At 42.4% G+C, this 26,066-nt stretch overlaps 3 protein-coding genes across 4 annotated transcripts; 1 reads left to right on the top strand and 2 right to left on the bottom strand.

Annotated features, from left to right (window-relative positions):
• Positions 1 to 1,327: 1,327 nt before the first annotated feature.
• LOC131091090 (probable 2-ketogluconate reductase) lies at positions 1,328 to 10,346 on the bottom strand. The gene is made up of 6 exons (XM_058036968.1): positions 10,212 to 10,346; positions 5,877 to 6,261; positions 4,468 to 4,639; positions 3,469 to 3,647; positions 2,622 to 2,718; positions 1,328 to 2,238 (listed from the first exon to the last, which is right to left on the bottom strand). The coding sequence occupies exons 2-6, from the start codon at positions 6,256 to 6,258 to the stop codon at positions 2,082 to 2,084; spliced, it is 987 nt and encodes a 328-aa protein (XP_057892951.1). The 5' UTR covers positions 6,259 to 6,261; positions 10,212 to 10,346; the 3' UTR covers positions 1,328 to 2,081.
• On the top strand, positions 10,340 to 18,730 carry TXNL4A (thioredoxin like 4A). Of its 2 annotated transcripts, none has more exons than XM_058036980.1 (4): positions 10,340 to 10,403; positions 10,542 to 10,715; positions 17,374 to 17,477; positions 18,163 to 18,730. In XM_058036980.1, the coding sequence occupies exons 2-4, from the start codon at positions 10,563 to 10,565 to the stop codon at positions 18,332 to 18,334; spliced, it is 429 nt and encodes a 142-aa protein (XP_057892963.1). In that variant the 5' UTR covers positions 10,340 to 10,403; positions 10,542 to 10,562; the 3' UTR covers positions 18,335 to 18,730. The 2 variants fall into 2 exon arrangements, with proteins under 2 accessions (XP_057892963.1, XP_057892972.1); XM_058036989.1 differs by lacking the exon at positions 10,340 to 10,403 and adding an exon at positions 12,027 to 12,104 and having other exon boundaries at positions 10,628 to 10,715.
• Positions 18,731 to 20,692: 1,962 nt separating this feature from the next.
• HSBP1L1 (heat shock factor binding protein 1 like 1) lies at positions 20,693 to 23,190 on the bottom strand. The gene is given in 5 exon segments (XM_058029413.1): positions 20,693 to 21,769; positions 21,772 to 21,784; positions 22,013 to 22,107; positions 22,984 to 23,050; positions 23,146 to 23,190. Coding segments are annotated over 5 exon segments (294 nt in total). The 3' UTR covers positions 20,693 to 21,695.
• Between the last annotated feature and the right edge of the window lie 2,876 nt (positions 23,191 to 26,066).

The raw sequence follows: 26,066 nt of genomic DNA on the forward strand, positions 1-26,066 counted from the left end.
GTGGAAAGGGACCTGGGGGTGCTGGTTGACAGTCGATTGAATATGAGCCAGCAGTGTGCCCAGGTAGCCAAGAGGGCCAATGCCATCCTGGCCAGTATCAGAAATGGAGTGACCAGCAGGAACAGAGAGGTCATTCTTCCCCTGTACTCGGCACTGGTGAGGCCTCACTTGGAGTATTGTATCCAGTTCTGGGCCCCTCACTTTAGGAGGGACGTCGAGTTACTTGAGCGTGTCCAGAGGAGGGCAACGAAACTAATAAGGGGCTTGGAGCACAAGCCATATGAAGAGCGACTGAGGGAGCTGGGGTTGTTCAGCCTGGATAAAAGGAGACTAAGGGGCGACCTCATCACTCTCTACAACTTCCTAAAGGGTGGCTGTAGTGAGCTGGGGGTCGGCCTCTTTCTCCGGGCGACAACGGATAGAACAAGAGGACACAGTCTCAAGTTGCGTCAAGCTAGATGTAAGTTAGAAGTAAGAAGGAAATACTTCACAGAAAGAGTGGTCAGATACTGGAATCATTTACCCAGTGAGGTGGTAGAGGCATCATCCCTTGAAGAATTCAAAAAAAGACTGGATGTGGCACTTGCTGCCATGATCTAGTTGAACAGTTAGAACATCGGCTGGACTAGATGATCTTATAGGTCTCTTCCAGTCTTGAAATTCTGTGATTCTGTGATTCTGTGATTTTATTGAATTTTCTGAATTTGTTGATTGCTAATAGGAAAGAATGTAAGAAGAAGCTTGGCCCTGGACTGCAAGTCAGGACTGATCACAAATTTTGCTTTAGGTTATACCTTCACCAATGTGATTTCGATGGTAATTCTGCTTTTCTCTCATGGCCAGTAAAGACAAAAGCATCATTTGTATCTGCATGGAGGAACTAAATCTCTTGGAATTTACTTTGGTTTTCAAGGGATACCTTAATAACAAATAAAGACACTTTTTCAACAATTGGCTTTGCTTTAACATGTAGATGAAGTAGGGCTCTTCCTAAATTAGCAAACCTTAGGCCTATGATCACTTTAAAGAACATTTCTTCAGTGTTTTCATACAAAAATAGAATATTGGAATATTGGCTGAAAAGCGTTTCAGGATACAGTCAAATTTCTGCAGGGAATCTATGCTTGTTCATCTTCAACAGATTGGAGAGTGTTACACAAATTGCCAGATGCACTTGCTTATCATTATGTAGCAGCAAAAACTGGGAACAGAACGTTGCTATTCACCGAAATAGACTGAAGATATCAAAATGCATTACTGCTCAGTTAAAATGTTCAAACAAATTTCTTTTATTAGTTCCACTTTATTTTTTTAATGGTGTGAAAAATGTGTATTTTGCGATTGGCTTTTCACAAATATTAAAATGGGTATTTTATGTGTTATGTTAAAAATTTATACTATATTAATCCTTTCCAGTAGTGTGTTAAATATAGTTTTAGGCTATAACATAGTATTAAAATAAAAACTATGTGATATAAGATACTTTTTCTAACTAGCTCGAGAAATTCTTCGCACAGTGATAACAGCAACAAGACACCTAAATCTCCAAGAGAAGAATTATTGCCTCCTTATCTGAAAATACACACTTTCTACTACCTCCTTCTTGTCTTTGAGGTGCCAACAGGATTAAGGGGGGGGAAGTTAACAGTAACCAGAGAAATCTCTCATTTGAAAGGAATGTATGCATCATGTATGAGACATATGGATATGCAACAGGCTATTGCTTTTAAGGGTTAATCCTTTGTTAGGGAGCCATGCTTTCAAGAGGAAAGCATCCAAACATTCATAATTCTTTGCTTTTGTTGTCCTTTATTGTCCTAACTCTGATTGTCCAAATTCTTATTGCTCTAATTTGCATTACTATTTTTATAACCATTTTATTACTATTAAACTTTTAAAAATTTGGAACAAGTGATTGGCATTTTTCACAAATTGTAAGTAACAGAACAGATCAAGTCTGACAGTTTTGCAGCATCATGATGAGCAGTGCAGGAACAGGTTACTTTTTTATTCAGCTGAAAAGTGGTAAGAAATAGTGCTTTCCAGTACACAGGAAATTTAGTGGCATCATCTGGCACTCATCATTTGGGAAACACTTCACTTGGAATGGGCTGGTCATTGAGAACAGCCAGCATGTTTGCTATTGCTTCTTCTGCCATCATACGGATGGCCTGGACTGTTGCGGTTCCAATGTGCGGGGTTACGATCACGTTACTCAGGTTTAATAAGGGATGATCTCTGGAAGAAATGGAAGGAACAGAATGTGTTACACAAGGAACTTACTCTGCTGCTATCCCATGCTAGTTGTGAAGAACTGAACCTCAGCAACAGCACATTCAGACCAAAGCACAGAATGAGCACGAAGCTGGGGGATGCTTGCTTACACATTTCTTCTTCTTCTCCATCCATCTTGCTCATTGCCTGGCCCATGAGCCAGGCTGGCAAAGACCCATCAGAGGTGGGAAAGGGGAATAACTTGTTGTTTATTTATGATTGTGCAAGACAGTCTGAGGTTTTGCCCTAACACAATGAGTCTCCCCGTGGAGTGCAAAATTATGAGCACACTTTGAACACTGTTTAAAACATTTCAGATTAACAGACTGGGAAAGAAGTTTCTTTACCTTGGCAGAGGCTCAGGGTATGTCACGTCCAGAGCTGCAGCCCTAATAACCTTATTCTGGAGAGCTTCAACCAATGCATCTTGATCAATAACTGCACCTGCATTGGAATTAAATCTTGATATCCTGATGAGTTAATGAATACATTTTTACCTATTGGGGGGGGGGGGGGGGGGGAGGGAAGGTCTCCAGAATCAAGTGAGAAAAACTAGAGGATCTTTATCTTCATAGAAAATAGAATGCCTTTTTAATAATTATTAACCAAACAAATCAAAGATTTTATTTCTTAACCTTTAATTATAGGATGATTATGGTCCACTGCATAAGATTTTTCCTGGGATGAGACCAGTTTCAGTCTTTTCCTCATTTGACACTTCCTGTATTATTACAGACAAATAATTTAATCTCTGCAGATTTTCCACTCTTTTATCTCTGCTTTGTTTACTGATAATCTCTCTCATATGCTCATTCAGTGCCAACAGAGCTGTCATCCCATGTGAGGCTTCCTTTCTACATTGCTGTTCCAAATGTTACTTAATATTTTCCCTTGTACCCCATTCTCCCTCACTGATGATAAACCTTTCGGTTATTTCCACTAAAACCCTCTGTCTCTAGAATAAGGCCAAAGAGAACCAACCATCTGCTGAGCATCCCTAATTTCCACAGGGCCTTTGAAGACATAGCATATGATCCATGTAAGTCACACATTTGTAGACTGCCAGCTACTTCATGACTCAAACAACAGAGGGATGTCACAGACTGAGGTTGGAGAGGGAAATATCAACACAATCAGACAAAACATGACCTTAAGTGTGGAGCCACAATCTGGAGTGATTTCAGATCCTCCTACCTCGGCTGATGTTTATAAGAGTAGCTGTGGGTTTCATCAGCCCCAGCTCCTTTTTCCCAATCAGTTTGTGAGTCTCAGGAGTCAGGTTCACAACCAACATAACAAAGTCAGATTGCTGCAGCAAGTCTTCCATCTTTGCACAGTAGTGGGCACCAACAGCCTCTTCATCCTCCTTTCTTCTGACGAAAAAATGCACAAATCCCCAAATTGAAACAACTATTTCTACCCGAGTTTAACAAACAGCCAGCCCTAGGAGAGTTCCAGAAAGCACAGAAACTGAGAGGTTTGAGACCAATACAAAGGATAAGGCATTGATAGGCTCAGTTGGTAGAATGGATGCAGAAAGGATGTGGGCTAGAGGGAGCAAGAGGCTATAGGAGTGGTGGGACACTGAAGGAGTGATGTATATGTGAAAGCACAGCACACAGGCAAGATCAGGTTAGGAGGCTGGGGATGCAGCCAGACCCTGCTCTTCTCTCCTGTGTCCATGCCAATTCCTGTGGAGCCTTTCCTTGTCTGACATGCCAGTTAGAACTTGTGATTAAAAAGAAATGAAGTATGAAAGAAAGGGAACTAGAGATCCATGAGAAATGAAGGCCTTTGTCATTGGTGCCAGTGTGATGAGAGTTCTGTCTAGGGTGAAGAGACTGGCTGGGAGGAACAGGGATGCTGCCAGAAGCCTGAAGAAGAGTCTGACAGGACAGGGAACACCATGAGGGCACAAGACCTGGTTTGCTTAGACAACATCTCCCAAATGCTTACACAGTCCTTGTTTCAAACTGGTAGTGGCTAACCAGGACAGGGCAAGTGCAGGGGGAATGGCTTCCTGAAGGGAGCAGGAGGGACCCAAAGTGAGGAAGTGGTGGCACAATGGTGCTTGTCACACTGCTTACAACTGCCACAAGTGCACAGGAAGGCTGAGGACAGAGCAGAGCTGTGGCTTCCGTCACTGCCTCATGGACAATTAACTGCAGAAACCAGAAATGCAGAAACCTTTACCTCCGGTTCCTGTTATGGTACAGGATCCTCATGTTGAAGGCTCTGGCTCTCTGAGCCACTTTGTATCCAATGCTGCCCATCCCAATGATCCCAAGTGTCGCTCTGGTTACTTCCACTCCCAGCCAGTCAACAGCAAAATACTTTGTGTCTGGAGACACGGCAATGTGGCAGCCTGTGTGGAAATACAGGTTGAAAGGGTACTAATCAGCCATAAATGGAGGCCTGGGGGAAGGAAAAGGTTCATCACCATTACAGCAGTGGGGCTCTGGAGCACCCCTTACAAAACACTTTTGTTGATTTTGACCAGTTTATATAAGGGCCTGGATAGGGCCAATTCCTGCACCCAGGCCTGAAGCCTGTGTAACACAGTGGGATCCTGGCTGGGTACTGTGCTAGAAGGAGTAACTCCTTGGGGAATTAACTTTTCCACAGATGGTGTGTTTTCTTGGAAGTTCAAAAATAGCTTCTTTGAAACCACCTGCAAGCACTGACTTCACTTCTTTTCAACTGGGGTAAATCTCACCATTTCTCTCCTGGATCACAACTCAACCATTCTCATTCCTTGAGTAGGGGTGAAGGTTTCAAATTCCAGCTCAGCCAGGGATCTCAGTGACCTTTTACACAAAGAACTTGAGATTCAAAAAGATACAGTAGTGAGAAAACATTACTGGGAAAGAGATGTTATTTCATGCTCAAGGGTGGAGCAGCAGTGACAAGACGACCATGAGTCCCTGAAGAGGGAGGCGGCTTCTTGTGAAGGTCTCTACTGACACCTTCCTTCCTCAGAAAAGCATTGCTCAGCAAGGGAGTGGGGAAAGAACCTGCTTTTAGGGACACAGACTAATGCTGCTGGCACAACTTATAACAGCTTTGTCAAAAGGATTATCATCTATTTCAAAAATAATGCTGATGCTCTTCAGGAAATACAACCCACTGGTTTAGACAAACTGATCACAGAGGTAGGAAAAAGAAGAATTTATACTAATTACTGCTCTGGAGTTGGAGATGTGGCCACTAATGCTCTGTATCTTCCTGCAGCTCCTAATGCTTCTTTCAAGGGGAAATGGAAAGTGATGGCATTCAGTTTGGATGCACTCTGTATTCAGTTTTCACAGCTGTAAACAACCCACTCAGTGAACAGCCAGAGAAGAATGAAGCCCCAGACATTATTCCAAACAGGATATCACAAGACTTTTAAGCGCAAAATTTAGACAAAAGCCTTACTCTTGTCACTGTTGCCCTAAAAAGCAGTAAGACATAGGAGAAGTAGATGCCTCTGAAAGTTAAGACCTCTGAAAATTTTCCCTGTAAAAGCATCCCAAACATTGATTCAGAAAGATCATCTCTCTCACAGCAAAAGCGAGGTGTGCCAAAGAAGTAGCTAGGACCAAGAAAATTTAAAACACTACCTTCCACTAGTCTTCTGGCAGAGGCCAGCATCAAGGCCATTCCTATGTCTGCTGTTGGGTCTGCCACAGCGTGCGGGGTGTTGGTCACTTTCACACCAAAGCTCGAGATCATTTTCAAGTCTAAGTGATCCACTCCAACCCCAGAGTTTGCAATCACCTTTAAATTAGGCAGGCTTTCTAGAAGCTCACGGTCAATAGTTGGCCTGCACTCAAACACAAAAATGGATTGGATTTTTTTTCTCATTTCCTCTTTGTTTCCAAGAAATTCCTTCATGGTGATAAGGTGAAAGTGTTTCTTCAAAAGTGCTGCAAGGTCTTCTAGCACGCCATGAGTTCCTCCTATATCCAGGATCAAAACAGATGGCAACTCTCCTTCTGCCATGACCTGAAACAGAGGAATAGAAGAAATACTCCTTTGTTTAGGAGAACACTCTGAAAGGAGCAATGATGTTCCTTTAAAAGTTATCATTTAAATTCACATGTATAGATCAGGAAACTGATGGAACTCAATAGTGCTTTTAATCCACAGGCACTTGGTACTAGTGTGGTACATCAGACAAATTCCAAGTACTTTTATCAAGTGCTGATTTAGACTATAACACCAAGGAATATCCACACTCTTACATCCAAATCCAGTCCTACAAGCTGTTCTTCTCAAAGAGTTTCATTTTGCTCCGGAATCAATACTGATTTAATACAAAACTAGTAGCTTTTCCAGTAGCTTACTCACCAATGCCTTCTATAAGCAGTGCTATGAAACAGAGGCTGCTAGAAATTTAATCAAAGTTTCTTGCCTGTTGGTTATGGTTGGTGAAGCCAGAGGCAATGTAGGATGGCACTGAGGCCCAGATGGTTCTGACATCTGTCAAGGATGGTTTATGTCTAACAAATTTGCACAATGAAGGGCCACCCTTGGATAGCTGTTAGACTGCTTGCCTTCAGTGTTTTAAATATTCAGATCTGTACCTGAACTTACCTCATGCAAAATTTAGCACACCTACATGCTGAACCAGTGAGGAAGAGCACTAGAGGAGATACCACTGATAACACAGTCCTTCATGCTAGAACTTTCCTCTGCCCTGAAAGTTTTGAGCCCAGTCCTCTCTACAGCACTCCAGCAAATGCACTCTGTAATAAGATAGGGGCTCCACATACAACCAAACACCTAATTAGAGCTCCTATTGGCAAAAGTGGTAGTTGAAGATTTCCTGCATATCTTAACAATAGCTGTGCCTAATTTCCTACAGTTCTTTTTGCTGTGCTCTACTGACTTTTGATCTCCATCCCATTCTATCTCCTAGGCTTGTATCCAAGAAACCTGATGTTTTGCTACCTGAATCAGAACAATTTTCCACAACAGTATGCTGATTTATTCTGGGCACACAATGCTGGCCAGCTGTGTCCTGATGCTTCACTCCTCTCACAAAAGCCTTCTGTGAGTAATCAGAACTCAAACCTGTGACAAAAAGGTGTCAATGTAAGTTGGAAGTTTTTTGTCAGCCATGTTTACCCTTGTCCTGAGCAAACTCAGACTTATCCCAACCACATCTATTATATGGTTACAATCTTGGCACCAGTACCGCTCTTTTATCCTGGCCTTGATGTGCATTTCTGCTGCAGTTTCAGTCTGCTGCTGGACATGGGCTTGAAGGGGCCTCCATGCTAGGAGAGGTCTGCAGTTCACCACAATGTCTCTGATAATACTATCTGGTTCTCAACTGCTGCAAACAAAGCAATGAGGTGAACAGTGCAGCCAAATTGCAAAGGAAGACCATGTTTTTATATATATCTCATCTTTTTTTTTTGCCAGCTGAAGTTGTCAGCCACATGTAGATGTCAAAACTGTGCAAATTTCCCCAAGTGTAGTCTGCATTTCTTAAAGAGTATCACACAACATTACTAGGATAAACTAGATTTGTGTTGCAGAATGAATGATGCATAGAATAAAAGAGGAGTAGATGTCATATTGTGATGGCATTGTCCAGCTTCATGAATTATCAGAATAAACCTGGTAAACCTGGAGGGCAGCTAAGCTTTTGCTGTTAAGCAGGGAAAACTGGGCACCAGACATGATCAAGTGACTGGTAGATGCCAGTGAGGCAGCACCGTATTACTCCATTTGCTTTCATCACTAACTCCTGCCCTATTACAATACACCACACATGATGGGCAGAGCCAGACTTGCTTTCACTTTGGAAGCACTCCCTACACTTCAGAAGCAGAAAGGTGACCCATGAGGAAGGTCTAGTTATAAACAAACCTGTGCACTAGAAGCAGGCTAGTGGCATGTTGATGGATCTCTCAACGAGTGTGGGCATACTGAGCCGGCCACATTCCATTCCAGCTGTGTTTGATGCATGTGTGACCCATTCACTGCCTGCAGCACTGGCCCAACAACTGGTGTTCTGCTCGCCCCAGGTACAATCTTAAAAAATCACACTGATAGCAGGAAACTAAAAAGACTTAAAGGAACCTCACAGAAGGAAGGGGGCTCTCCAGATACCAACCTTGGTCCCAGTGTCTATTGTTCGTCTTCCAGCACTAAGTTGGTGCATCCTGTACCTCTGTTTGTAAATTACACTTCTGTGACAGCAAAGTCCATGAGAAGCAGTAACTGGATGAAAAAATTTGTAAGCCAAATTTGACTGGCCAAACATCAAGGGAATCAGTGTTGACAGACTCGATGCTTTGCTCCTGAACATAATTATTCAGTTATCAGATGTCTTGTCCAGTGTGCTAAATGTAACACCTGTCAAGGATATGACAATTTTGGTTTTGGACTAGTTCCATCTGCATTATCAACAAGTTCCTTTTTTTTAAAGTTGTCTCTTCTCCTTTTGTATTTACATAATACTATATGCTTCCATATAGGTAAACAGTCATAATCGTAGTAAATCATTTATATAAGGTAACTGTACTAAGTTCTGGTCCTGCCATTGCAGAGAAAACTTTGAAAATATGACTTAGATTAAGACAAAGGGGCAAATACGTTTAAGTATTAACTTCAGCGCTAACTGAAATTGACCTTATTTCATCTGTGGAGCTTGACTCACTCCTCCAGCGGAGTTTCACTCACTCGCAGATTTGCTGACTGGCACTGCTGTATCACCTTGGACTTAAACAAATCATAGCAAAATAAACGATGTAATTTTTCCTAGCCCAGTTTTCAATTAAAATTAGCAGCCTGCATTATCCAGGATCAATTCCTCCGACTAACTTCTCTAAAGAAGAAGACTAATTACACCTCAGCGACAACCACAAAGCACTGACCAGGGCTGGTTTCTTTCCGGCGACGCGCCTTCCACAGCTGGATCCCGCGGCAGCTGGGAGAGCCGGGAGCTCACGGCTCCTGCTCGGGGCCGGGCACACCCGCTTCTGCCCAGCCCCGCTTCCTTAACCCTTCCCGGGCACCGCGGGCCCCGGGGCTGCGATTTCCAGGGAAGCTCCGGACGGGGATCACCGGCCCCGCTGCCTCCGCCCCTGTCGGCAGCCGGACCGGGCTGCCTCTCCTTCTCCCCGCCCTCTCCCGCTCCTTCTCCCCTCCCCGGACGTCCTAAAAAGGTGATAAGGCAAGACGAGGACTGGGATAGCTTTTGGAGAGCTCAGCAAGTATGGGGCAAAGTTATTTGCCACCAATTGAAATTGTTCCCCACGGCCCTGGCTGCAGTTTGTGGGCATTTTTTTATAGTGGAGACTATGCTTTTGTCCCTGCCTGCTGCAAGCTAACCTTTCAAATGAGTGTCTGCTGTGGAATTAAGGAAACAGATTGTCTGGGATGGCCTATGCCAATGGCCAGCTCGATTCTGGAAGCCAATGCTGGAATGTGCTGGTTTTGCTGCTGACCACTTCCACTGGAGCGTTTGCCCAGAGTGCTCCCGTACGGCACTTGGATCACCGGAGCCATGGAAGCGCCCACGGAACCCCAGCGCGGGTCTGGGAGTGGCTGGGCATGAAAATCGTCTTTGCTGTGGGTGAATACACTGAGAAAACCTCCCACAGCCAGGAGATGCCAGAGCACAGAACCACGGAATTGCTGGGCTGGAAGGGACCTTAAAGAGCACCTGGACCCAGCCCTCTGCCATGGGCACGGACACCTTTCGCCTCACCAGGCTGCTCAGAGCCCCGTCCAACCTGGCCTTGAACTCTTCAAGGAATGGGGCATCCACAGCTTCTCTGAGCATATCTCTGATCAAATCCCATGGAGGTTACAGGGAATGTACAACATCAGAGCGGTCAGCAGCAGAGAGTAGGAGATCTGGGCTCTGATCACCTCTGTTTCACCCTCCCCGTGCTGGCCGGCGTCACCGATCCCCTCGGCACGGCTCCACATCCCACCTGCGAGGGAGGACGCGGGCGTCCCTGCCCAGCCCGTGCCCGCCCGTCCGGCGGCGAGCTCTCCTCCCGTCGGGAGCGCGCCAGTCCCACCCGCGCTCTGCCGGAAATGCGCGTTCCCGTGCCCGCCCTTCCGCTTCCCGCCCGTGCCGGCGCTGCCGCCGCTCCGCGTCTCTGAGGGAGGACGCCCGCGGGGTGCGCTGGGGACGGGCCGCGCCGGGATGGGCGGGCCGGGGGGGGCTCCCTGCTGGCGCTCGGTGCCCGCCGGCGCCCCGGGAGGGCCCGGGGAGGGCTCGGGCTGTCAGCTGCATGGGCATCCCTGTCGTCCCGCAGGCTCCCCAGCCGGCCGCCAGGATGTCGTACATGCTGCCGCACTTGCACAATGGGTGGCAGGTGGACCAGGCCATCCTGTCGGAGGAGGACCGGGTCGTGGTCATCCGCTTCGGACACGACTGGGACCCCACGTGCATGAAGATGGATGAGGTCCTGTACAGCATTGCCGAGAAGGTAAACGGGATCTTTCCGCTCTTTCTGAGCTCAGTGTTCCCCATGGCTTGCTCGGAGCCTGGGGCAGCTTGTAACCGGGGTTCTGCACAGGTATTCCAGCTTTAGGAGGCAGCGGGAAAGTTGTGTGGTTTCACTTTCACGAATGTCTCCTAAAGAGTGCTCTGATGTTTGCAGTATTTTGGGGGAGGGTGAAAAGAGCGTCGCAGGTGTTCGGAAATGGAGGGTGCTGCCAGTCAATAACCCGTCACCGAGGGAGCATCGGCGTTCAGGCAGAAACAGTGCTCGGTGCTAGGGCTGCTGCGGCTCCAGGTAACGCAGCACTCTCGCTTCACACTGGAAAAGTACCTTTAGATTTTCATCTGAATAGCTTGAAAAGTTACTTTCACTTTGGCTCTTAAAAATGGTGAGACACTAAAATGTGCAGGATGGTATTGATTAATCCGTCACTCATATAATTCTGATTAATCTATCAGCAACATTAATCTGCCAATGATGTTATCCATGGACACCAGTAGCATTCTGCTGAATTGCATGGACTGAATTAAATTTTAAGAGCCAAACCCCACAGCTGTTTTCAGATGGAAACTGAATGATTATAAATAGACGATCACTTACTTAAGAAAGACACGTAGACAGGAAAAATTAGACTGTTAGGATACACAATCAGCTACAATTTACCTTTTCTTATATTTGCTAAAGATTTTGCCACATGATAGATGTCGAATATTGACAGCTCTTTAACTGAACCACATGAAGGAAGAAACAAAAATATCTGAATCAGAAATGGTAACTTGGGTAGGAAAAGGTGTCAGCTATCATAGAAATCACAGAATGGTTTGGTTTGGAAGGGACCTTAAAGATTATCTCATTCCAACTCTCTTGCTGTCCTGCACAGGTTGCTCAAGGCCTCATCCAGCCTGGCCTTGAACGCTGCCAGGAATGGAGCATCCAGAACTTGCTGCCTTAATAGAAAGTTCTGTGCATGCTGCATAGATTGACATGGAGTTGTTTTTGTGGTTTACTTTGCCTTCTGAAGTTTTCTTAAATAACTTGTGTCTTGAAAATCCCCACAATTAAAGATCTATACCCACAGCCAGGGGTTAAGAATGCAGTATTAGAATGTAGGAAAGAGTTGTGACATGTTTTAATACCGTTGTTTTGTATTCAGCCTGGTGGGAGTGTTATGCTCAGATACTGTTAGTATGGACTGGTGGCAGGATGCTTGGAAATTTGGCAGACCTGTTGGCAGCTAGGGGTGACTGGGGGAAGAAAGAACAAAGTAACTTCTTATTTAAAAATCTCCCTCTGCAGAAATGGCAAATTAAAGGGGGAGATCCTACCTCATCCTCTTGCTTACAAGCCATATTTGGATCTCTGCTGTTTTAAAGAGTGAGTAAAAGTTCCAATTGTCCAGGTGTTTATTCTAGAGAATAATACATAATGTTAATGGGTTATAATTGCAGGCTACGTGTGAAGGCAATGTGGCCATATTTTACATTTGTTACCCTGGGGCAATATTCTTTTAGACAGCAGCATATTTTTGGGTAGCAGTAATATTTATCTGTATTTTATGATAGGAGAACAGGGTTTTCTTTTCAGCTTTTGTGGAAAGAGAAACTAGAATGCTATGTGAAAGTACAAAGTAGATTATTTTCACTGAAATGTACTCCCCTTGCAGCTGACTGAGTTTTTCCCCTTGTGTTATATGAAAAAGAAGCAAAGTTTCACTGAATGTCAAAACAAATCATAATTGTAAGATGTTGGATTTTTTTTTTGCTTTGTCAGGGTTTCAATCAAACATTGATTGAAGCAAGAATTGAGTTTCACAAATTTTGTCTTAATGACCTCTTCTAAAAATATACTTTTTTCTTTTCTTTAAAGGGAACTCATAATTATAAACCTATCCCCTGAAATACAGGGATTGGTTTGCTAAATTAATGCACCTTGTTTAAGAAATTATTTATTTATGAGGGAATAGTGTAAATGAGGTAACTGTTGTATTGGATCAGTTTGGGTTTAGGGAGGATTTTTCAAATGTTGTGCATTTATTTAACCATAATCAGAAGTGTGAATAGCTGTGGGTTTTCCTCGAACATTAGTTGTGCCTCTGCATTTCTGCTAAGGTTACATGAAAAGTGAGAGAGGAAAAGAATGTGGGGCAGGGAAAGAGATAGCTGTGAAAAAAGCATATAGGTATGTTAGCTATTGGTGTTTGTAGTTAAAAGCTGAGCGAAGTTAATCCATTTACTGATGTCTGTAGTATTCAAAATTAGCTGTAAGTGCTGCTCTTGGCAGTACAATATCTTTCTCTTTCCCCCTAGAAATTTATCACCTAAACTTACAGCATAATTAGCAAGAAAAAAGTTCAAATAAATATCACCAGTACAGACTTTCAAGTTTGTACTTGCTCTGTTCAGTTCAGTAATGCAAGTCTGCCAGCTACCTTCAGTTCAAGTCATTTGTTGCAAATGCTAGTCTCTGTTCCTGTATTTTTTTCCTGCAAGTTTCTTGACTGTAAAGCAGTATTTTGTTCTTCTAAACAGAAAAAAACACTGTCTAGAAACTGATTAGAAAGATGAGAAGGTGGAATCTTGGATCTTGTTCCAGATTTCCTTAGATATTTGGGCTATAAGGTTTGCTTTTCAAAGGCAGCTGAAATCTTAACAACTGAAAAAACAGGAGCATTACTTACCTCTGACAGAAATTTTAAGAAACTTCACGATTTTTGTCAGTCATCCTGGGCATTAATCATAGTGTCAACCTCATGTTGTAGGAATGAATTTACTTATTTTTCAGAAGGATGTTGTTAATTAAAGAAGTCAGGGAGGGGAACTTCAGAGGACAAATGAGTCCCATGGCAAATGAATTTTCCTACATCTGTGTTTCCTGTTTACTAGCAAGTATGTGAAGACAGGATACAGAATCTTTATCTGATGTTTAAAGTCCTGCAGATTCCTCTGCCTTATAGTCTTGAGCCATTCAGTGTAAAGATTTCAGTGGCCAGGCAGTAATGTAATTTTGGGTTTTCTACGTGCATCTTCAGCCACGTGGATTGATGGGGCTGATCTGTGAAACTACCATCACTGGGGAGAAGGGGCAAAACTGCAGCCCAACCTATGAAAACAGGTCACACAGTTTTGAATCTGTGCTGCTGTTTGACTTGTGTCTCCTACTCTGCTCTGTCCCCATGGAACAGCAGCTCCAACAGCCTGGTAAGGCAGAGAGAGTTTTGAATTGAAAGAGAGGTAGGGGAAGTCAGGAGTGTCAGAAGTAGTTAATATCTGTCTCTGAAAATGTTTTTATCTTCAGTTGTTGCACAAGTGAGGTGCTGCCCTGAAGGAGGTGTCTCACTAGAGTTTTGATTTTTTCTTCAGAAAGCAGTTGACTTACTGCAACAAATTTACTGTATTTAGTGTATGTTATGAGGTTAAGCACTTCAGAGAAAACTTGTGGTATTATGTATTTAACTTCTAAAATACTACAAGGTTTTTTTCATATTGTCTCTACCATAAAATTTTGATTTATATTAACAAATTCAGTGTAGTCCCCCTTGTAACTACTGCAACTGCTTGTATTTACTTGGATTTGCATGTTTAGAGTTGTATTTTATTCTTGTTCTGAGGTGCTCATACTGTATCCTCAGTTACAACTCACAAATCAGGTAGAAAACTTGTCAGCAACCACTGCCTTGACAGGGTAGCAAAGCTGGTTTTGTACAGGAATGTCGGTTTTCAATGGACATCTCTGTCTGAGCAATGGATTCACATCCCAGCAGAGGGAGGTCAGCCTTTGGTTTGTCTCCACAAACCGTGCACATCCACAGCAGTCTGGTCTGAATCCATAAATACTTCCCCTGGTTTTGCTTAAATCACAGCTTTTTTGTGAATTAGAGCTGGCTGCGTGTGAAGCTGGCTCAGATGTTGCTCTGTACTGCTGCTGTCTTGGCTCCAATATTGTGTCTGAGACAGGAGCTGCTTGTTCAGGCTCTAAAACTGGTCAGTACTGTGCAAAAAGAGACAGATATCTGAGTCTCTGCAAGGCTTGTCTTGTGTTGAAATGAAATGCCTCTTGGTGACCAGCTTGCCCAGCCTGGCACATTAAATTGCCCAGCCCCTAAACATTCCATAGGCCTGCAGTTCTTCTGCATCACCCTCTCCATGTGTTTGTCTCATCCCTCCTTAGGCCTGAATTCCTATTTCCTGCTGCTGTCCTTGGCAGCCGGTGTCCAAACTCAACAGAGCACACCCTCATTCAATGTGCTTGTAAGCTAGCTTGTTTTGGAGTGGTGATCATGCCAAATTTGAAATTAGGAAAGCGAGGGGTAAAGAACAGAGCAGCTTTTCAAGTTTTGAATTAAAATTTGAGTCCAGCTTTAAGCTCTGCTTCAGACTTAATGTGAGCTTTTCAGCAGGTGACTCTCATCAGTTTCACTTCTATGAAAGTAGGTCAGAGAAGGAAGATTTAATTAATGTCTTGGATGCCTGGGTCCTGGTGATGACTTGCACATGTGCTCTGCAAAGGGGATTTGAGTGATCCACTCCTTTTCAGTAAGATTTATGTAACAAACTAAGACTTTTATAGTCTGTTTCTCTTGTATGAAATTCTAGGCTGTTGATGAGCACTGCTAGTGACATGCATTTCTGGTTCTGCAACAACTCAACTAAATTAAATGCATATAGTATCAAACTGACTTTAAAAAGTTTTTTTTTGTTCTAGTACTATCTGGAGTACAGAGTTCTTGAAAGTAAAATTTTGGTTTAGGAGTGCTTATGGAGTGGTATTCTGGTGCAACATGTAAATCTCCTTGGACTAATCTGTCACTGAACAAAACAGGTCCCAAGAATATTTTATTAAAATAATTTTGCAAGCTCCAAATTAATTAATTGTTCAGAGATGGTGTGCTCTGTCAAAATTGCTGAGCGTGTTGTAGAAATTCCCCCACATAGTGAAGGCGTTTTTGCTAAAAATGCCAGCAGGGTGGAAGAAGTAATGATAGGATAAAATGAAAATGGCTCCTCAGGTGTTTTGTTTTCTAAAAAAAGGATCAACCACCCCACAACTGCCTGCCAGGGCTCACCAGGGACTAGCCTCAGTCACTTCTCAGCTAAATTGTGCTGCCTTTCAATATCCCATTAAGGTTCTTAGAAGTCTTTAATGTAAAATTGAAATGGGTGTGAAGGATCCCTTCAGAGAGTTTGATATTGTGACTGTTTTAGTTTACAAGGCTTTACCTCTTGCCTGGTTTAGAACATAGGGATGTTTTCATTGGAATGTTGACTGAACCTAGGACTATAACTGGCTCCATAAAAGCGCAGTAAAGACTTTAAATGCTGCTTCTCTCTAGAAGAGCTTTTACTTTCTTTGCTAGTAATGCTTACATGCATTCTTGAAGTGTGATTATTTTTTATAACTTTGAAACTGTCTTGAAGCAGAAGTCCATAAAAATTTATTTACTCTGTGCTTCTGAGGGTTATTTTATGTAAATAACCATTTCCATACTTTCTCAGTAAAGTGCCTGCTAGGATGTCTACATACAAGCTACACAATATTTTTCTCATACAAACTAATCCTGCTCTGTGAACTAAAATAAAATATTGTTCCATCAGGCAGATTTTATACTCATCATAGCATTTCCAGACTTTTGATAGCAAAAAATTAACAAGTGGGAAGTACTGTCACGAAGAGTGCGTTCGTCATAGATTTTAGACCATGTGTGTCAACCTCAGGCTGGTAATTCTGGGCGGCCAAATGGGAGGGACCAAAATTGTGTTAGCAGGTAACTGAGGATGGGGAGACACAATTGTGGGCTCCTGGTGTAGTGCAAAAGCATTTGATAATATACCTTACAGTTTGTGTGTTCTGACTTAGAATGTAATGTGTGTGAGTGTGTTAATTTCTACTGTGCACTTATGAGCTGAGTTTAGAAACCAAAATTTCCCCTAATTCCACTTAATTACAAGTATGCTACATCAAGGAAACAAAAATGTGCCATGGTTTTCTTGCAGAAATGAAGGCATTGTCTGTGACACTACAGCGGAGGGATTCTTTTGCATCTGAGTAACTCTGCAAAATGAAAGCCAGTTTTACCAGAATTGTCCAGACATGAGCTTCTCATGAAGGTCTTACTTCTTTAGCAATTGCACTTTTAAATTTTAGCTTTGCACCTCTCAGCAAAAGCTACTAGTTTTTAAATTAAATTATAAGTTTACAATTTTACACAAATTGTATGTTTTAGAGGGGGAAGAATGCTTGGAGGCAGGCACCAGGGCACTGTAGATCATTAATTTTCTGAAGTCTGTAAGCAGTTGATGACAGGCAAAATGTGTCAGCTTGGCTTGCACAAAGCAAGTATTCTGCTTCTTTAGAGCTGTGCATGTCACTGTGAGTTCTCAGCTCTATATAAAGGGCATTTGTTTCTCTGGATGTTGATTTAGCATAGTATCTTTCCAGTTTACACTGGATATGAAATGAGCTTCTGAGCTATATTGAAAAATATTTTCCATGTTAATTGGTTGTTGTGATTAACAACAAAAGCAAGGCTGTTTATTCTGATTTTATGACTTAATAATTTGGAAAATAGATGTTACAATAATGAAAGCTTATGCCTTTTAATTGGTAATAAATATAGCTTTTGTATTTCCTGTTTTCTTCTGTTTAGGTTAAAAACTTTGCTGTTATTTATCTTGTGGACATCACTGAAGTACCAGACTTCAACAAGATGTACGAGTTGTATGATCCCTGTACCGTCATGTTTTTCTTCAGGTATGTGATGGTTCTGGAATGTAACTCATTTAAACTTTCTTTGTCAAATGCAGTGTCTCAGCAGATCATTTCCAAATGCATAATAGCACACTGATGCCTATATTTACATTGCTCTACAGAAGAATAAACTGATTTTATAGGAAAATGGCTTGTTTTCCAATTAGCCTGGTAACAATGTTTGATAATAGAGTGTGAATTAATGATAGGGAAAACCGGGTTTATTATCCATTTTTCTTAGTTTTAAATTTCAAACTTCCTGTAGAGAATACTGTAGTATTAGAGAATACTGTAGTAACATAGCAGTCAAGCTTGCCAAACTTGCTTTCAAGATAAATCAAAGGTAATAAGGTTTTTCTGGAGTTAAGGTTTCTACATTGATGAGATAAAATGTTCTACTGACAAGCATGGAAGTCTCTCTGGAGATAGACAGTAGTGGGAAAGAAATACAAACAATAAGGAATATGCTGAAGGATAATTGCACTGAGTAACTGTTTTGGGGCATCTTAGGAGTTCTTATTCTTCCTTTAAAAATTCTCAGTTTAAGTGAGAGGAGTAATGATTGTTTTGCAAGCCTGTTTATGTTATGTTATGTTTTGATCCTACAAAGCATTTGGGGTAGGGTATAAGATTTCTTTCTGAATTATAATGCCATATTAACCTGTTTTTTTGTTCTTCCCGTTTAAAGGAACAAACACATCATGATTGATTTAGGTACAGGTAATAACAACAAGATCAACTGGGCAATGGAAGATAAGCAGGAGATGATTGACATTATAGAAACTGTTTATAGAGGAGCCCGCAAAGGTCGAGGTTTGGTGGTATCACCGAAAGATTATTCCACTAAATACAGATATTGATGTTTCTTTGGGCTGCCTTTTCTCATAATCCTATGTCCAGTTACACTTATTCCTGTGTATGTGTGTACATAAATGTATATTAAAAGAAAAAAAAACCTACAAGTCCTTGAATATTGAGCATAATTTGAATGATTTAAAATATTTGAGTTCTGTTTGAGAAACAGAAAACTTAAAGCCTGGAACTATCTTGAATATTACTGCAGTAATATTGTAGCTGAATTTTGGGGTTTTCTTTTTTAAAGACTCCTTTGTTTTCCTTTTGGTATTACATATTTTTGTACACAAAAAGCCTGTTTGCAGAAAAAGCATTTTAAATTGTTTCATTTGCTTTTATTACACAAATATCTAGGAAAACTATACTATAGTGTTTTTAAAGAATAAAGTGAGTTCCACTTATTCACCTTGATTTTTTTTCATCTAATGAAATTTGACAGTGAGTAGAGATGGGTGCATTGGGTGCAAGTCTGTTGGGACTTCTGTTGGGATTTCCTTGCGTATCATACTAGTCCCCTGTATCCACTAAAAATGTGACTAAAACAAGGTGCATTTATTAGTATTTAACAGAACTCAGAAAACATCTCCTGTGACTGTGCTCACCACCACACCCCCATCAGCCTAATGGACTTGTGGTGCCAGACTCCTTTTCCATGGTGGCTGGGCACTCACTTTGAAGCACTTGGTGAATTCTGCAGTGCCAAAGTGCATTGCACTTCTGGAACTGGCTGCAGACAGCAGCCAAAGAAACCAAAAGCCATGCTGTCACTTGACGTCCAGTTTGCCTAACAGTATACCAAAATGCACATGTACTTGGGAGACTCGGATTGGATTCCACTGTGGCATAGCTTTTGAAATTTCCATTTGCATTTCTGACAACTTTTATGGTAATGGAGTTGATGTTGTGTGGGGGCTTTTTTGTTTTTTAAACTGATACATGCATATTTACAGGATTAATTAAAACCAAACCAGGCTAGCTCCCTTCTCCAGAAAGAAGAAACCTGGTTTGTTAGAAGCCAAAGAATTATTTCTACTACCAAGTGTGTTGTAGAGGATTTAGAAAGGGTGAAGAAAGTAAAACAAAAGCGTCTCAATTTCTGCTGAAGTTAATCTGGTTTAGAGTGGTTATTGATTTGGAATAATTTATGTTGGAAGGGAATGTCAGCCTCCCAGTCACAGTAGGTTCCACATGGTCAGGTTGTACAGGATCGTGTCCAGTGTTGAGCTGGTTGGACTAGATGATCTTCAAAATGCCTTCCAGCCTTGATGATTCCATGTTCTCTAAGGATGGAGACTCTTCAGCCTTTCTGGAAGTCCCGTTCTGCTGTTTGAGCACCTTCATAGGTGCAAAAGATGTTCCTTGCACCTAGCTGGAATTTTCCATGTTTCAGCTTGTGTTGAGTAACCCTGGTGTACAACACTTTCAACAAGAGTCTGTTCCCCGTGCTCTGCCGTGGGGTCATGGTTGGCAGCAAAAAGCCACAGTCCTTTCTTTAGGCTGGACTAAGAGATTTCTCTCCAACCTTGTATCTGCTGTAGCCCACTCCATCTTGGTGGCTGTTTCACCTCCCTCACACCACTGCATCTCTTGAATGGGCAGCCCCCAAACTGACAGAATATTGTGGGTGTGGTGTTCCAGCGGGTGAATGGAGGAGGAATGACTTGCTGGCCCTACTTTGTGCTCATACCTGGGCACCCTGCCCACTCAGCCAACCTTTCCTCCAGATCCTTTCCTGCAAAGCAGTGCCAGCCAGCCCCTCACACCTGCCCAGCTTGCCATTTTGAACTTCAGCAAGGTCCTGTTGGCCCACTTCCCCAGCCTGTCCTCCAGCACACCAACCTCTCCCCCCAGTCTGACAGTATGTGCAAGTCTACGCTGATTAAAGCCTTAACTGGAATGATTTCTTGATCTTAATGAAGGCTGTAATAGAAGCATTTCTCCCTCATTAGCTGAGGTATTTTGCTAACCTGGCAATGCTTCAGTTTCTGCATTTCTGGTAAAAGGTTCCCATTACATTTCAAACTAAATCTTCCCTGCAGAGTACCTATGTTTTGGTATACAACCACCTTAAATTTAGTGCAGATGTCCTGTTTTCTGACTACCAATTTCTTCTTCTGGACATGCCTGGTAACTAGAATTCCTCATCTATTTCCAGGTCTTTAAATAAAATAAACTATTTTCATCAAAACAGCTAAGCTAACATTAAAGAATTGAAATTGTCACAATGTAAATACCTGGGTGATGTTACCTGCACTGGTGTGCACAGCTTTGTGTGGGCTTGTGCAAAGAGTAACAACTGAGCAGTTGTAGCCTACAAATACTGCCATTTTTTTTAGTACAGAATGGCTTATTTTAAGAACATATAAGTTAAAAAGGCAACAAATCTTACTCTTTTAATATTAAAATAAATACATTTTCATTCATTGAAAACATTTGTGATTGGATAAGTTCACTCTATAGATTATAGTTTTCTATCCAAAACGGTGGCTTTGCCTTCTCTGAAACTAACAGTTCTTTTTCAGCTCCAGGAAATAGTGTCCCCACTTAGATGAACAAAGCCAGCTTTCTATTTTTTCCTGGGACAATAGTTTAATTTTTTTTCCAAGATTCTGTTATGACATGATACAAATACATTTGTTTTCCCTTAACATTTTTTGTCAGCGTGACTCTAGACTGGAAAATGTCAGAGTCAGTGCTATGCTGTTCTACCTTAGTCTTCCTCAAACACATCCTCATTTCAGTGCTGCACAGATACAGTGAATAAGTAGGTTAATGATTTATTCATGAATGTGATTCAGCATGGAGACAGGAAGATATCTCTCTCTGTACCGTTAAATACATCTGTGTGGATTGTCTTTCTGCATTTCTGAAAATTACTGCATACCTTGCGCAAAAGGCATCAGAATTAATAGATACCTAAATTACTTCAGAATATTGACAGACATTCATGTCTTTCACTGCCTAAGAAGTTCCAATGACAAGAGGAATTCATGTGTCTCAATTTGAATCAGGAAAGTGTGCAACAAGAGGAAGACAACATCACTTGCATCCACAGCACACGGAAGCAGTGCTGCCCCACAAATACTGAGAGCACAGAGTCAGCCATCATCAGGGAGGGGGCCGGCATGTGCATGAGACAGATATAAAATCCAGAACACAATCCTGATACGTAGTATCATTTTATATTATGAAGTGATTGACTATAGCTTACTGCTGTGTTTGTGGTGAGTGTGTGTGAGGGGTGTGCTCCAAGCCACAATGGGAAGCTGTAGCAGGTTTAAAAGCAGAGGTACATAAATTGACACCAGCGAGCATCCTCAGCTAGGTCAGCATACCTGAGGGGCAGGAGTCACGGCCAGCAACACTTCAAGCCACACACATTTCCCTATGAATGGACAGCCTCGGTTTACACACTTGGGGTGAGTTAGAACTGCCCCCTTGTATATTGCACTCAGCTGGAATAGAGGCAGTAAGATGCAGTTTTTGTTTTGTAAAAGTGGTCACGTTCTTTATCTCTTGGCAAAAAAAAAATCCAAGGTATATTAAATATGTTTTTTTAAAAGTACACTTTCAAATCCAAGAAAATTCAGGTACCCTAAATGTGTAAACACCATTACTCGCCCACCACTCAAAACTAAATGGAAATGCATAAACCACAGAAAAACTTAATTAAGTGTCTTTACTCCCAATTCTTCATCACTGTTTTCTACCCCAGCCTCTGTCATCAGGTCAGCAACACGCTTCTCAAGGTCATTGATGCGCTCGCCCATTTCTTCCAGTAAAAAGTTAAAGATAACTTCTGTAAGTAAGGGTTTACAAGTTTTTTCTTCTGTAAGAAGAACAAGCATCTTTCTTCCAGATGTGTCAGTCTTTTACTTGTTCATGTTTAATATAAGATGAAGCATGCACAAGGTGGTATTGTTAGAATACAATCACTCATTCTCTTACAACAGATAAGCATTCAAATTCTTAGTATCAAATGCCTTTGCAAATACTCATGAGTGAACTGTGTGATTGTTTTCTTTCTGAGGAACTCTTTTAGGTGATACCATACAGGTAACCTACAGAATTAGAATATGAGTGCTACTCAAACATTATTCAGGAAGTAGCCGCTTCTTGCAAAAAAAAAAAAAAAAAAAAAAAAAAAAGCTTCAGAAAGCAGAGGTAGTTTCTGTAAGCACATGTAATAAGACAGCTCAGAGGCCCTTCAGGTCGGATTTTCTTCTTTTGAGGGCTCACCTTGTCATGCTCAGGCCAACAGCTGCTTTTAAACCGTGGCTCGTTTGAGTTGCATTTTTGGAGAAGGATGCTTTTTTAAATGCACCTTCGGAATCTTTACATATAATTCGATGTTTATTTTACTTGAAAGCCAGAATTGCTGCACAGAGACTACCGTGGTACTTGTAGTGAAACACTTTTTAGGGTTCCCTTCCTAGAAAAAGTGATCTGTAAAGAGGCTGGGGCGGGGGTAAGTGAGGTGCCTGTACGTCACAGGCGTTTACACCGGCCCACATCCTGGGCTAATTTGATGTTTACGGGAGAAGCCCACCCCGCTGTTAGAAGCAAAGAGCCCGCCCGCACCCATCAGCGCGCAGGGGGCCCAGCCGCGGGATCTCGGGCCCAGCCGCGGCATCCCACGTTCCAAAGAGGATATTTCTCAGCGTCAGCTTCTCCGTCAGAGCCTCAAAATTCTCCTGCAGCCGGCAGAGCAGATTTTCCGCCTGGGGGGGAAGGGGGAAAATGAACAGCGGGGAAGCAGAAGGCAGGGCCCGGCCGCACGGCACCCCCAGCAGGACACCCGCCCGGCCCCGCTCACCAGCTGCGGCAGCTCCGCGGCCCCCGGCGGCTCCGAGGCCGCCATCGGCTCCGGCTCCGTGGGCGCGGCGGGGCGGGCACGGTGCGCACGGCCCCGCCCGCAGCGCTCCGCGGGCAGCCCTTCCCTGCCAGGGCTGTGTTTGCTGGAGAAAGCGTCGTTCCGCGCGGCAGTAACTAAATAAGGATGCCGAGGTTTGATCTTAAGAGGTCGTACAATTTTATTTTTTTTTAAGGTTTCCTTCCTTTTCTCCCGTGCAATTAGTTTTGTGTAATGGAGTGGTAAAAATACCGTGGTGGTTGAAGTTCCTTGCACTGCAATGCCCAGCGAGACAACATCAAAGGCATCAGCAAGAGTCGCATGGTGCCTCTTGCAGCACCAGCATCTAGGTCATCCCTGGCTTTTGGCTGCACAGTGTAAAAAAGCTCCCAGTGCATCTATTAGAGAGGTGTCTTTCTTCTGGATGCTGAAACTGTTGCCTGATGTAAATGAAGAGGTTTTCATTTCACTGTGCCTGTATGGTTAGGAGCGTGTCACTGTTAGGCAATAAATTACCTTAGTCAATTACTTTGAGTAATTACATATGCCAAATATGTGTCTTCATGCACAAAAAATTTCTGAGCTGGGAATTACTTCAGTTGCTGTAAGCCTACCACTTAGAATCTTTCGTAATAAACTTAATTGTTCTCCTTCTTGACCTTCCCCACCTCATTTGAGAGGGTGTGTTAATCTCTGAGGTGAAATTCTGGCATCAAAGCAAACCTCCGCGTTGCTACCTGCTTCCCATAATTGTAGCTTCTCTGTACAGCCTTATTTTTTCCTACTCTTGCAGGTAGTCCTTGTTGTAGAAAGAAAAATCAAGCACATTTTGCAAAGCTTGAGTGTCCTAACAGTATTACTGGTCTAGAAAGCTTCTAGATAAACAAGTTGAACAATATTATGCATGTAGATAGAGTTTGCTTTTGTATGTAGCCACTAGCTTCAACCATACAGCCTTTTTGTTCTATTGCATAAGTAATAAGGAACAATTGGTGCTTCTTACCTGTTTATTTGTTGATAATAAATATTCTTTCCTTTAAGGCTAGGTAGTAGTAGTAGCTAGAGCTGTAATATTTTTGCATTTTTACTTCTGATAACAGCCATAGTCTTCCTGGTTTTCCCTCCTTCCAGAAGAGCTACAAAAGCTTCTCTCTCATGCAGCAGTATTTTCCCCCAGAGGCAGTAGAAGTGGCTCTGTCTGCTTGTGCCCAGTTATCTTGAACAAAGCCATAGAGTCCTATTCATAGTGAAGAGCTTGCAAGGATAAAGAAGCAGCTGGAAATGCAGAGGAGCAAGCATTATACAGCCAACCAATTCACAGGAATCCCACTACATCTTTGTAGTGCCGCATTTTAGCAATAGCCAGGTTAGGGTTCAACTGAAAACAAGCATGACTTGATAAAGGTTTTCTGTAATTAGCTCCTCATTTTTGTGAGGTAGGTCAGTGTGGTCAAAACAGAAAAAAAAATATAATATCCAGCTGGCACAGCAATGAAGAACAGGCAATAAAAGTATGAAAGAGACTGAAAAATATTTGCCATGCATTTCTCCCTTCAAAGGTCTGGTTCTTTTACTTTGTGGGCTCAGCAGATGATGTGAATGGCCCTCTTAGTTCAGATCTGAAGCTGAATGAGGCCAAGAGTGCACAGCTGGGTTTAGGAAATAAAAATAGAAGTGTCTTTAAAGCTAAAAGTAGTCATGGAAAAGTTCCAGACTTCAGAAAGCCTAAGAATAGAAGAGACAAATGACAGGACCAAGTAGACTTTGCTTAGCAATGCATTTACTTAGAACTAGCATGCTTGGTTTTGCTCTTCTGCCTTCCAGTCTCTTCCTTCTCAGAGGGCTTAGAAGTTTGGAATTGAGCTGTTGCATACATTTCCAGGGTCTGAAATCTGGGGATGTAAGATGAGCCATAGTTTAAAAGCATAGTCCATGTTGGGCATGCACCCATGGGCTAAGGGAAGCTGAGCAAAGACCCTTTGGCTTTGTTTTGTTTCAAAAGCAAAGGGCTAGCTGAGAACCAGTAAACCACCAGTGCCATAAGAGTATTTAATGCAATAAGAATGCTTAATTTACTAAAAGGATAACAAGAAGTTCATTTTGGCAGTGAGTACAAAAACAGGTCCTGAGGAGGTATGAGAAAGGAGCAAAAGAGATTTGACAACAAATTCTTTTTCCATTCCAAAATATGCTCTATGCTGCTTTCTTTCAGTAAAAAGCTTAGACTTAAGTACTTTCAGTCTAAATATGTGTTCTTGGTATGAAGAACGTGAAGTAAAAATAAAATTAGGGTTACCTTGAGGCTGAGGTGCCATCTGCTTCCATCCTATTTCAGTGTTGCAGACCTGTGGTGTGAACTCTTTACAGTGTCCGCTGAAATGGTATCCAAAGCATGTTTCCCTTGCTCTTTCCTAGGGAAATTCCAGTCCCTCCACTGCTGGAAGGAGAAGTCAGAGTAGCAGGAGGGGACATAAAAGCATGTTGAAACATTTACAAGTCCTAAGCTCCAAGTTCACTGCCATGCTGTAAAAGGCTGTGATGTGGTGAGATAGAAGAACTTGTTGTAGAAATGCATTACTCTTGCTGCTTGGATGCTACATAGAGCCTCTTTCCCTCTTCTTTGCTAACAAATAAAATTTTATATACCATGGCTAAGAAATCCTCTGGTCACATACTCCAAGCGTGTCTGGCTCAGGGTTGCTTTGGAATGGAGGTGAGGGCACAGAGAGGACATCTCAAAGAGAAGCTGAATATTACATGTGTGGTAAGAGAGAAAACAGGAATTTGGTCCTGGAAGGAGACAAGGAGGCAAGTGCTCCTGGGCCAACATGGCAGCTTGTTTGGCAGCAGATCAGAAAGCAGGATGCAAATGACACTGCAAATTT

This window comes from Melospiza georgiana, chromosome 1 (assembly GCF_028018845.1).
Source record: "Melospiza georgiana isolate bMelGeo1 chromosome 1, bMelGeo1.pri, whole genome shotgun sequence".
NCBI lineage: Eukaryota > Metazoa > Chordata > Aves > Passeriformes > Passerellidae > Melospiza > Melospiza georgiana.

What these genes read in the sequence shown, in the direction of transcription:
- LOC131091090 (XM_058036968.1), bottom strand. Translation starts at nt 6,258, where the DNA reads ATGGCAGAAGGAGAGTTGCCATCTGTTTTGATCCTGGATATAGGAGGA. An exon ending in TACCATAACAGGAACCGGAG is followed by an intron (nt 3,648 to 4,467) that starts GTAAAGGTTTCT and finishes TTTTTTCGTCAG; the next exon opens with AAGAAAGGAGGATGAAGAGG. An exon ending in TCTTATAAACATCAGCCGAG is followed by an intron (nt 2,719 to 3,468) that starts GTAGGAGGATCT and finishes ATTCCAATGCAG; the next exon opens with GTGCAGTTATTGATCAAGAT.
- TXNL4A (XM_058036980.1), top strand. Translation starts at nt 10,563, where the DNA reads ATGTCGTACATGCTGCCGCACTTGCACAATGGGTGGCAGGTGGACCAG. An exon ending in TGTACAGCATTGCCGAGAAG is followed by an intron (nt 10,716 to 17,373) that starts GTAAACGGGATC and finishes TCTTCTGTTTAG; the next exon opens with GTTAAAAACTTTGCTGTTAT. An exon ending in ACCGTCATGTTTTTCTTCAG is followed by an intron (nt 17,478 to 18,162) that starts GTATGTGATGGT and finishes TCCCGTTTAAAG; the next exon opens with GAACAAACACATCATGATTG.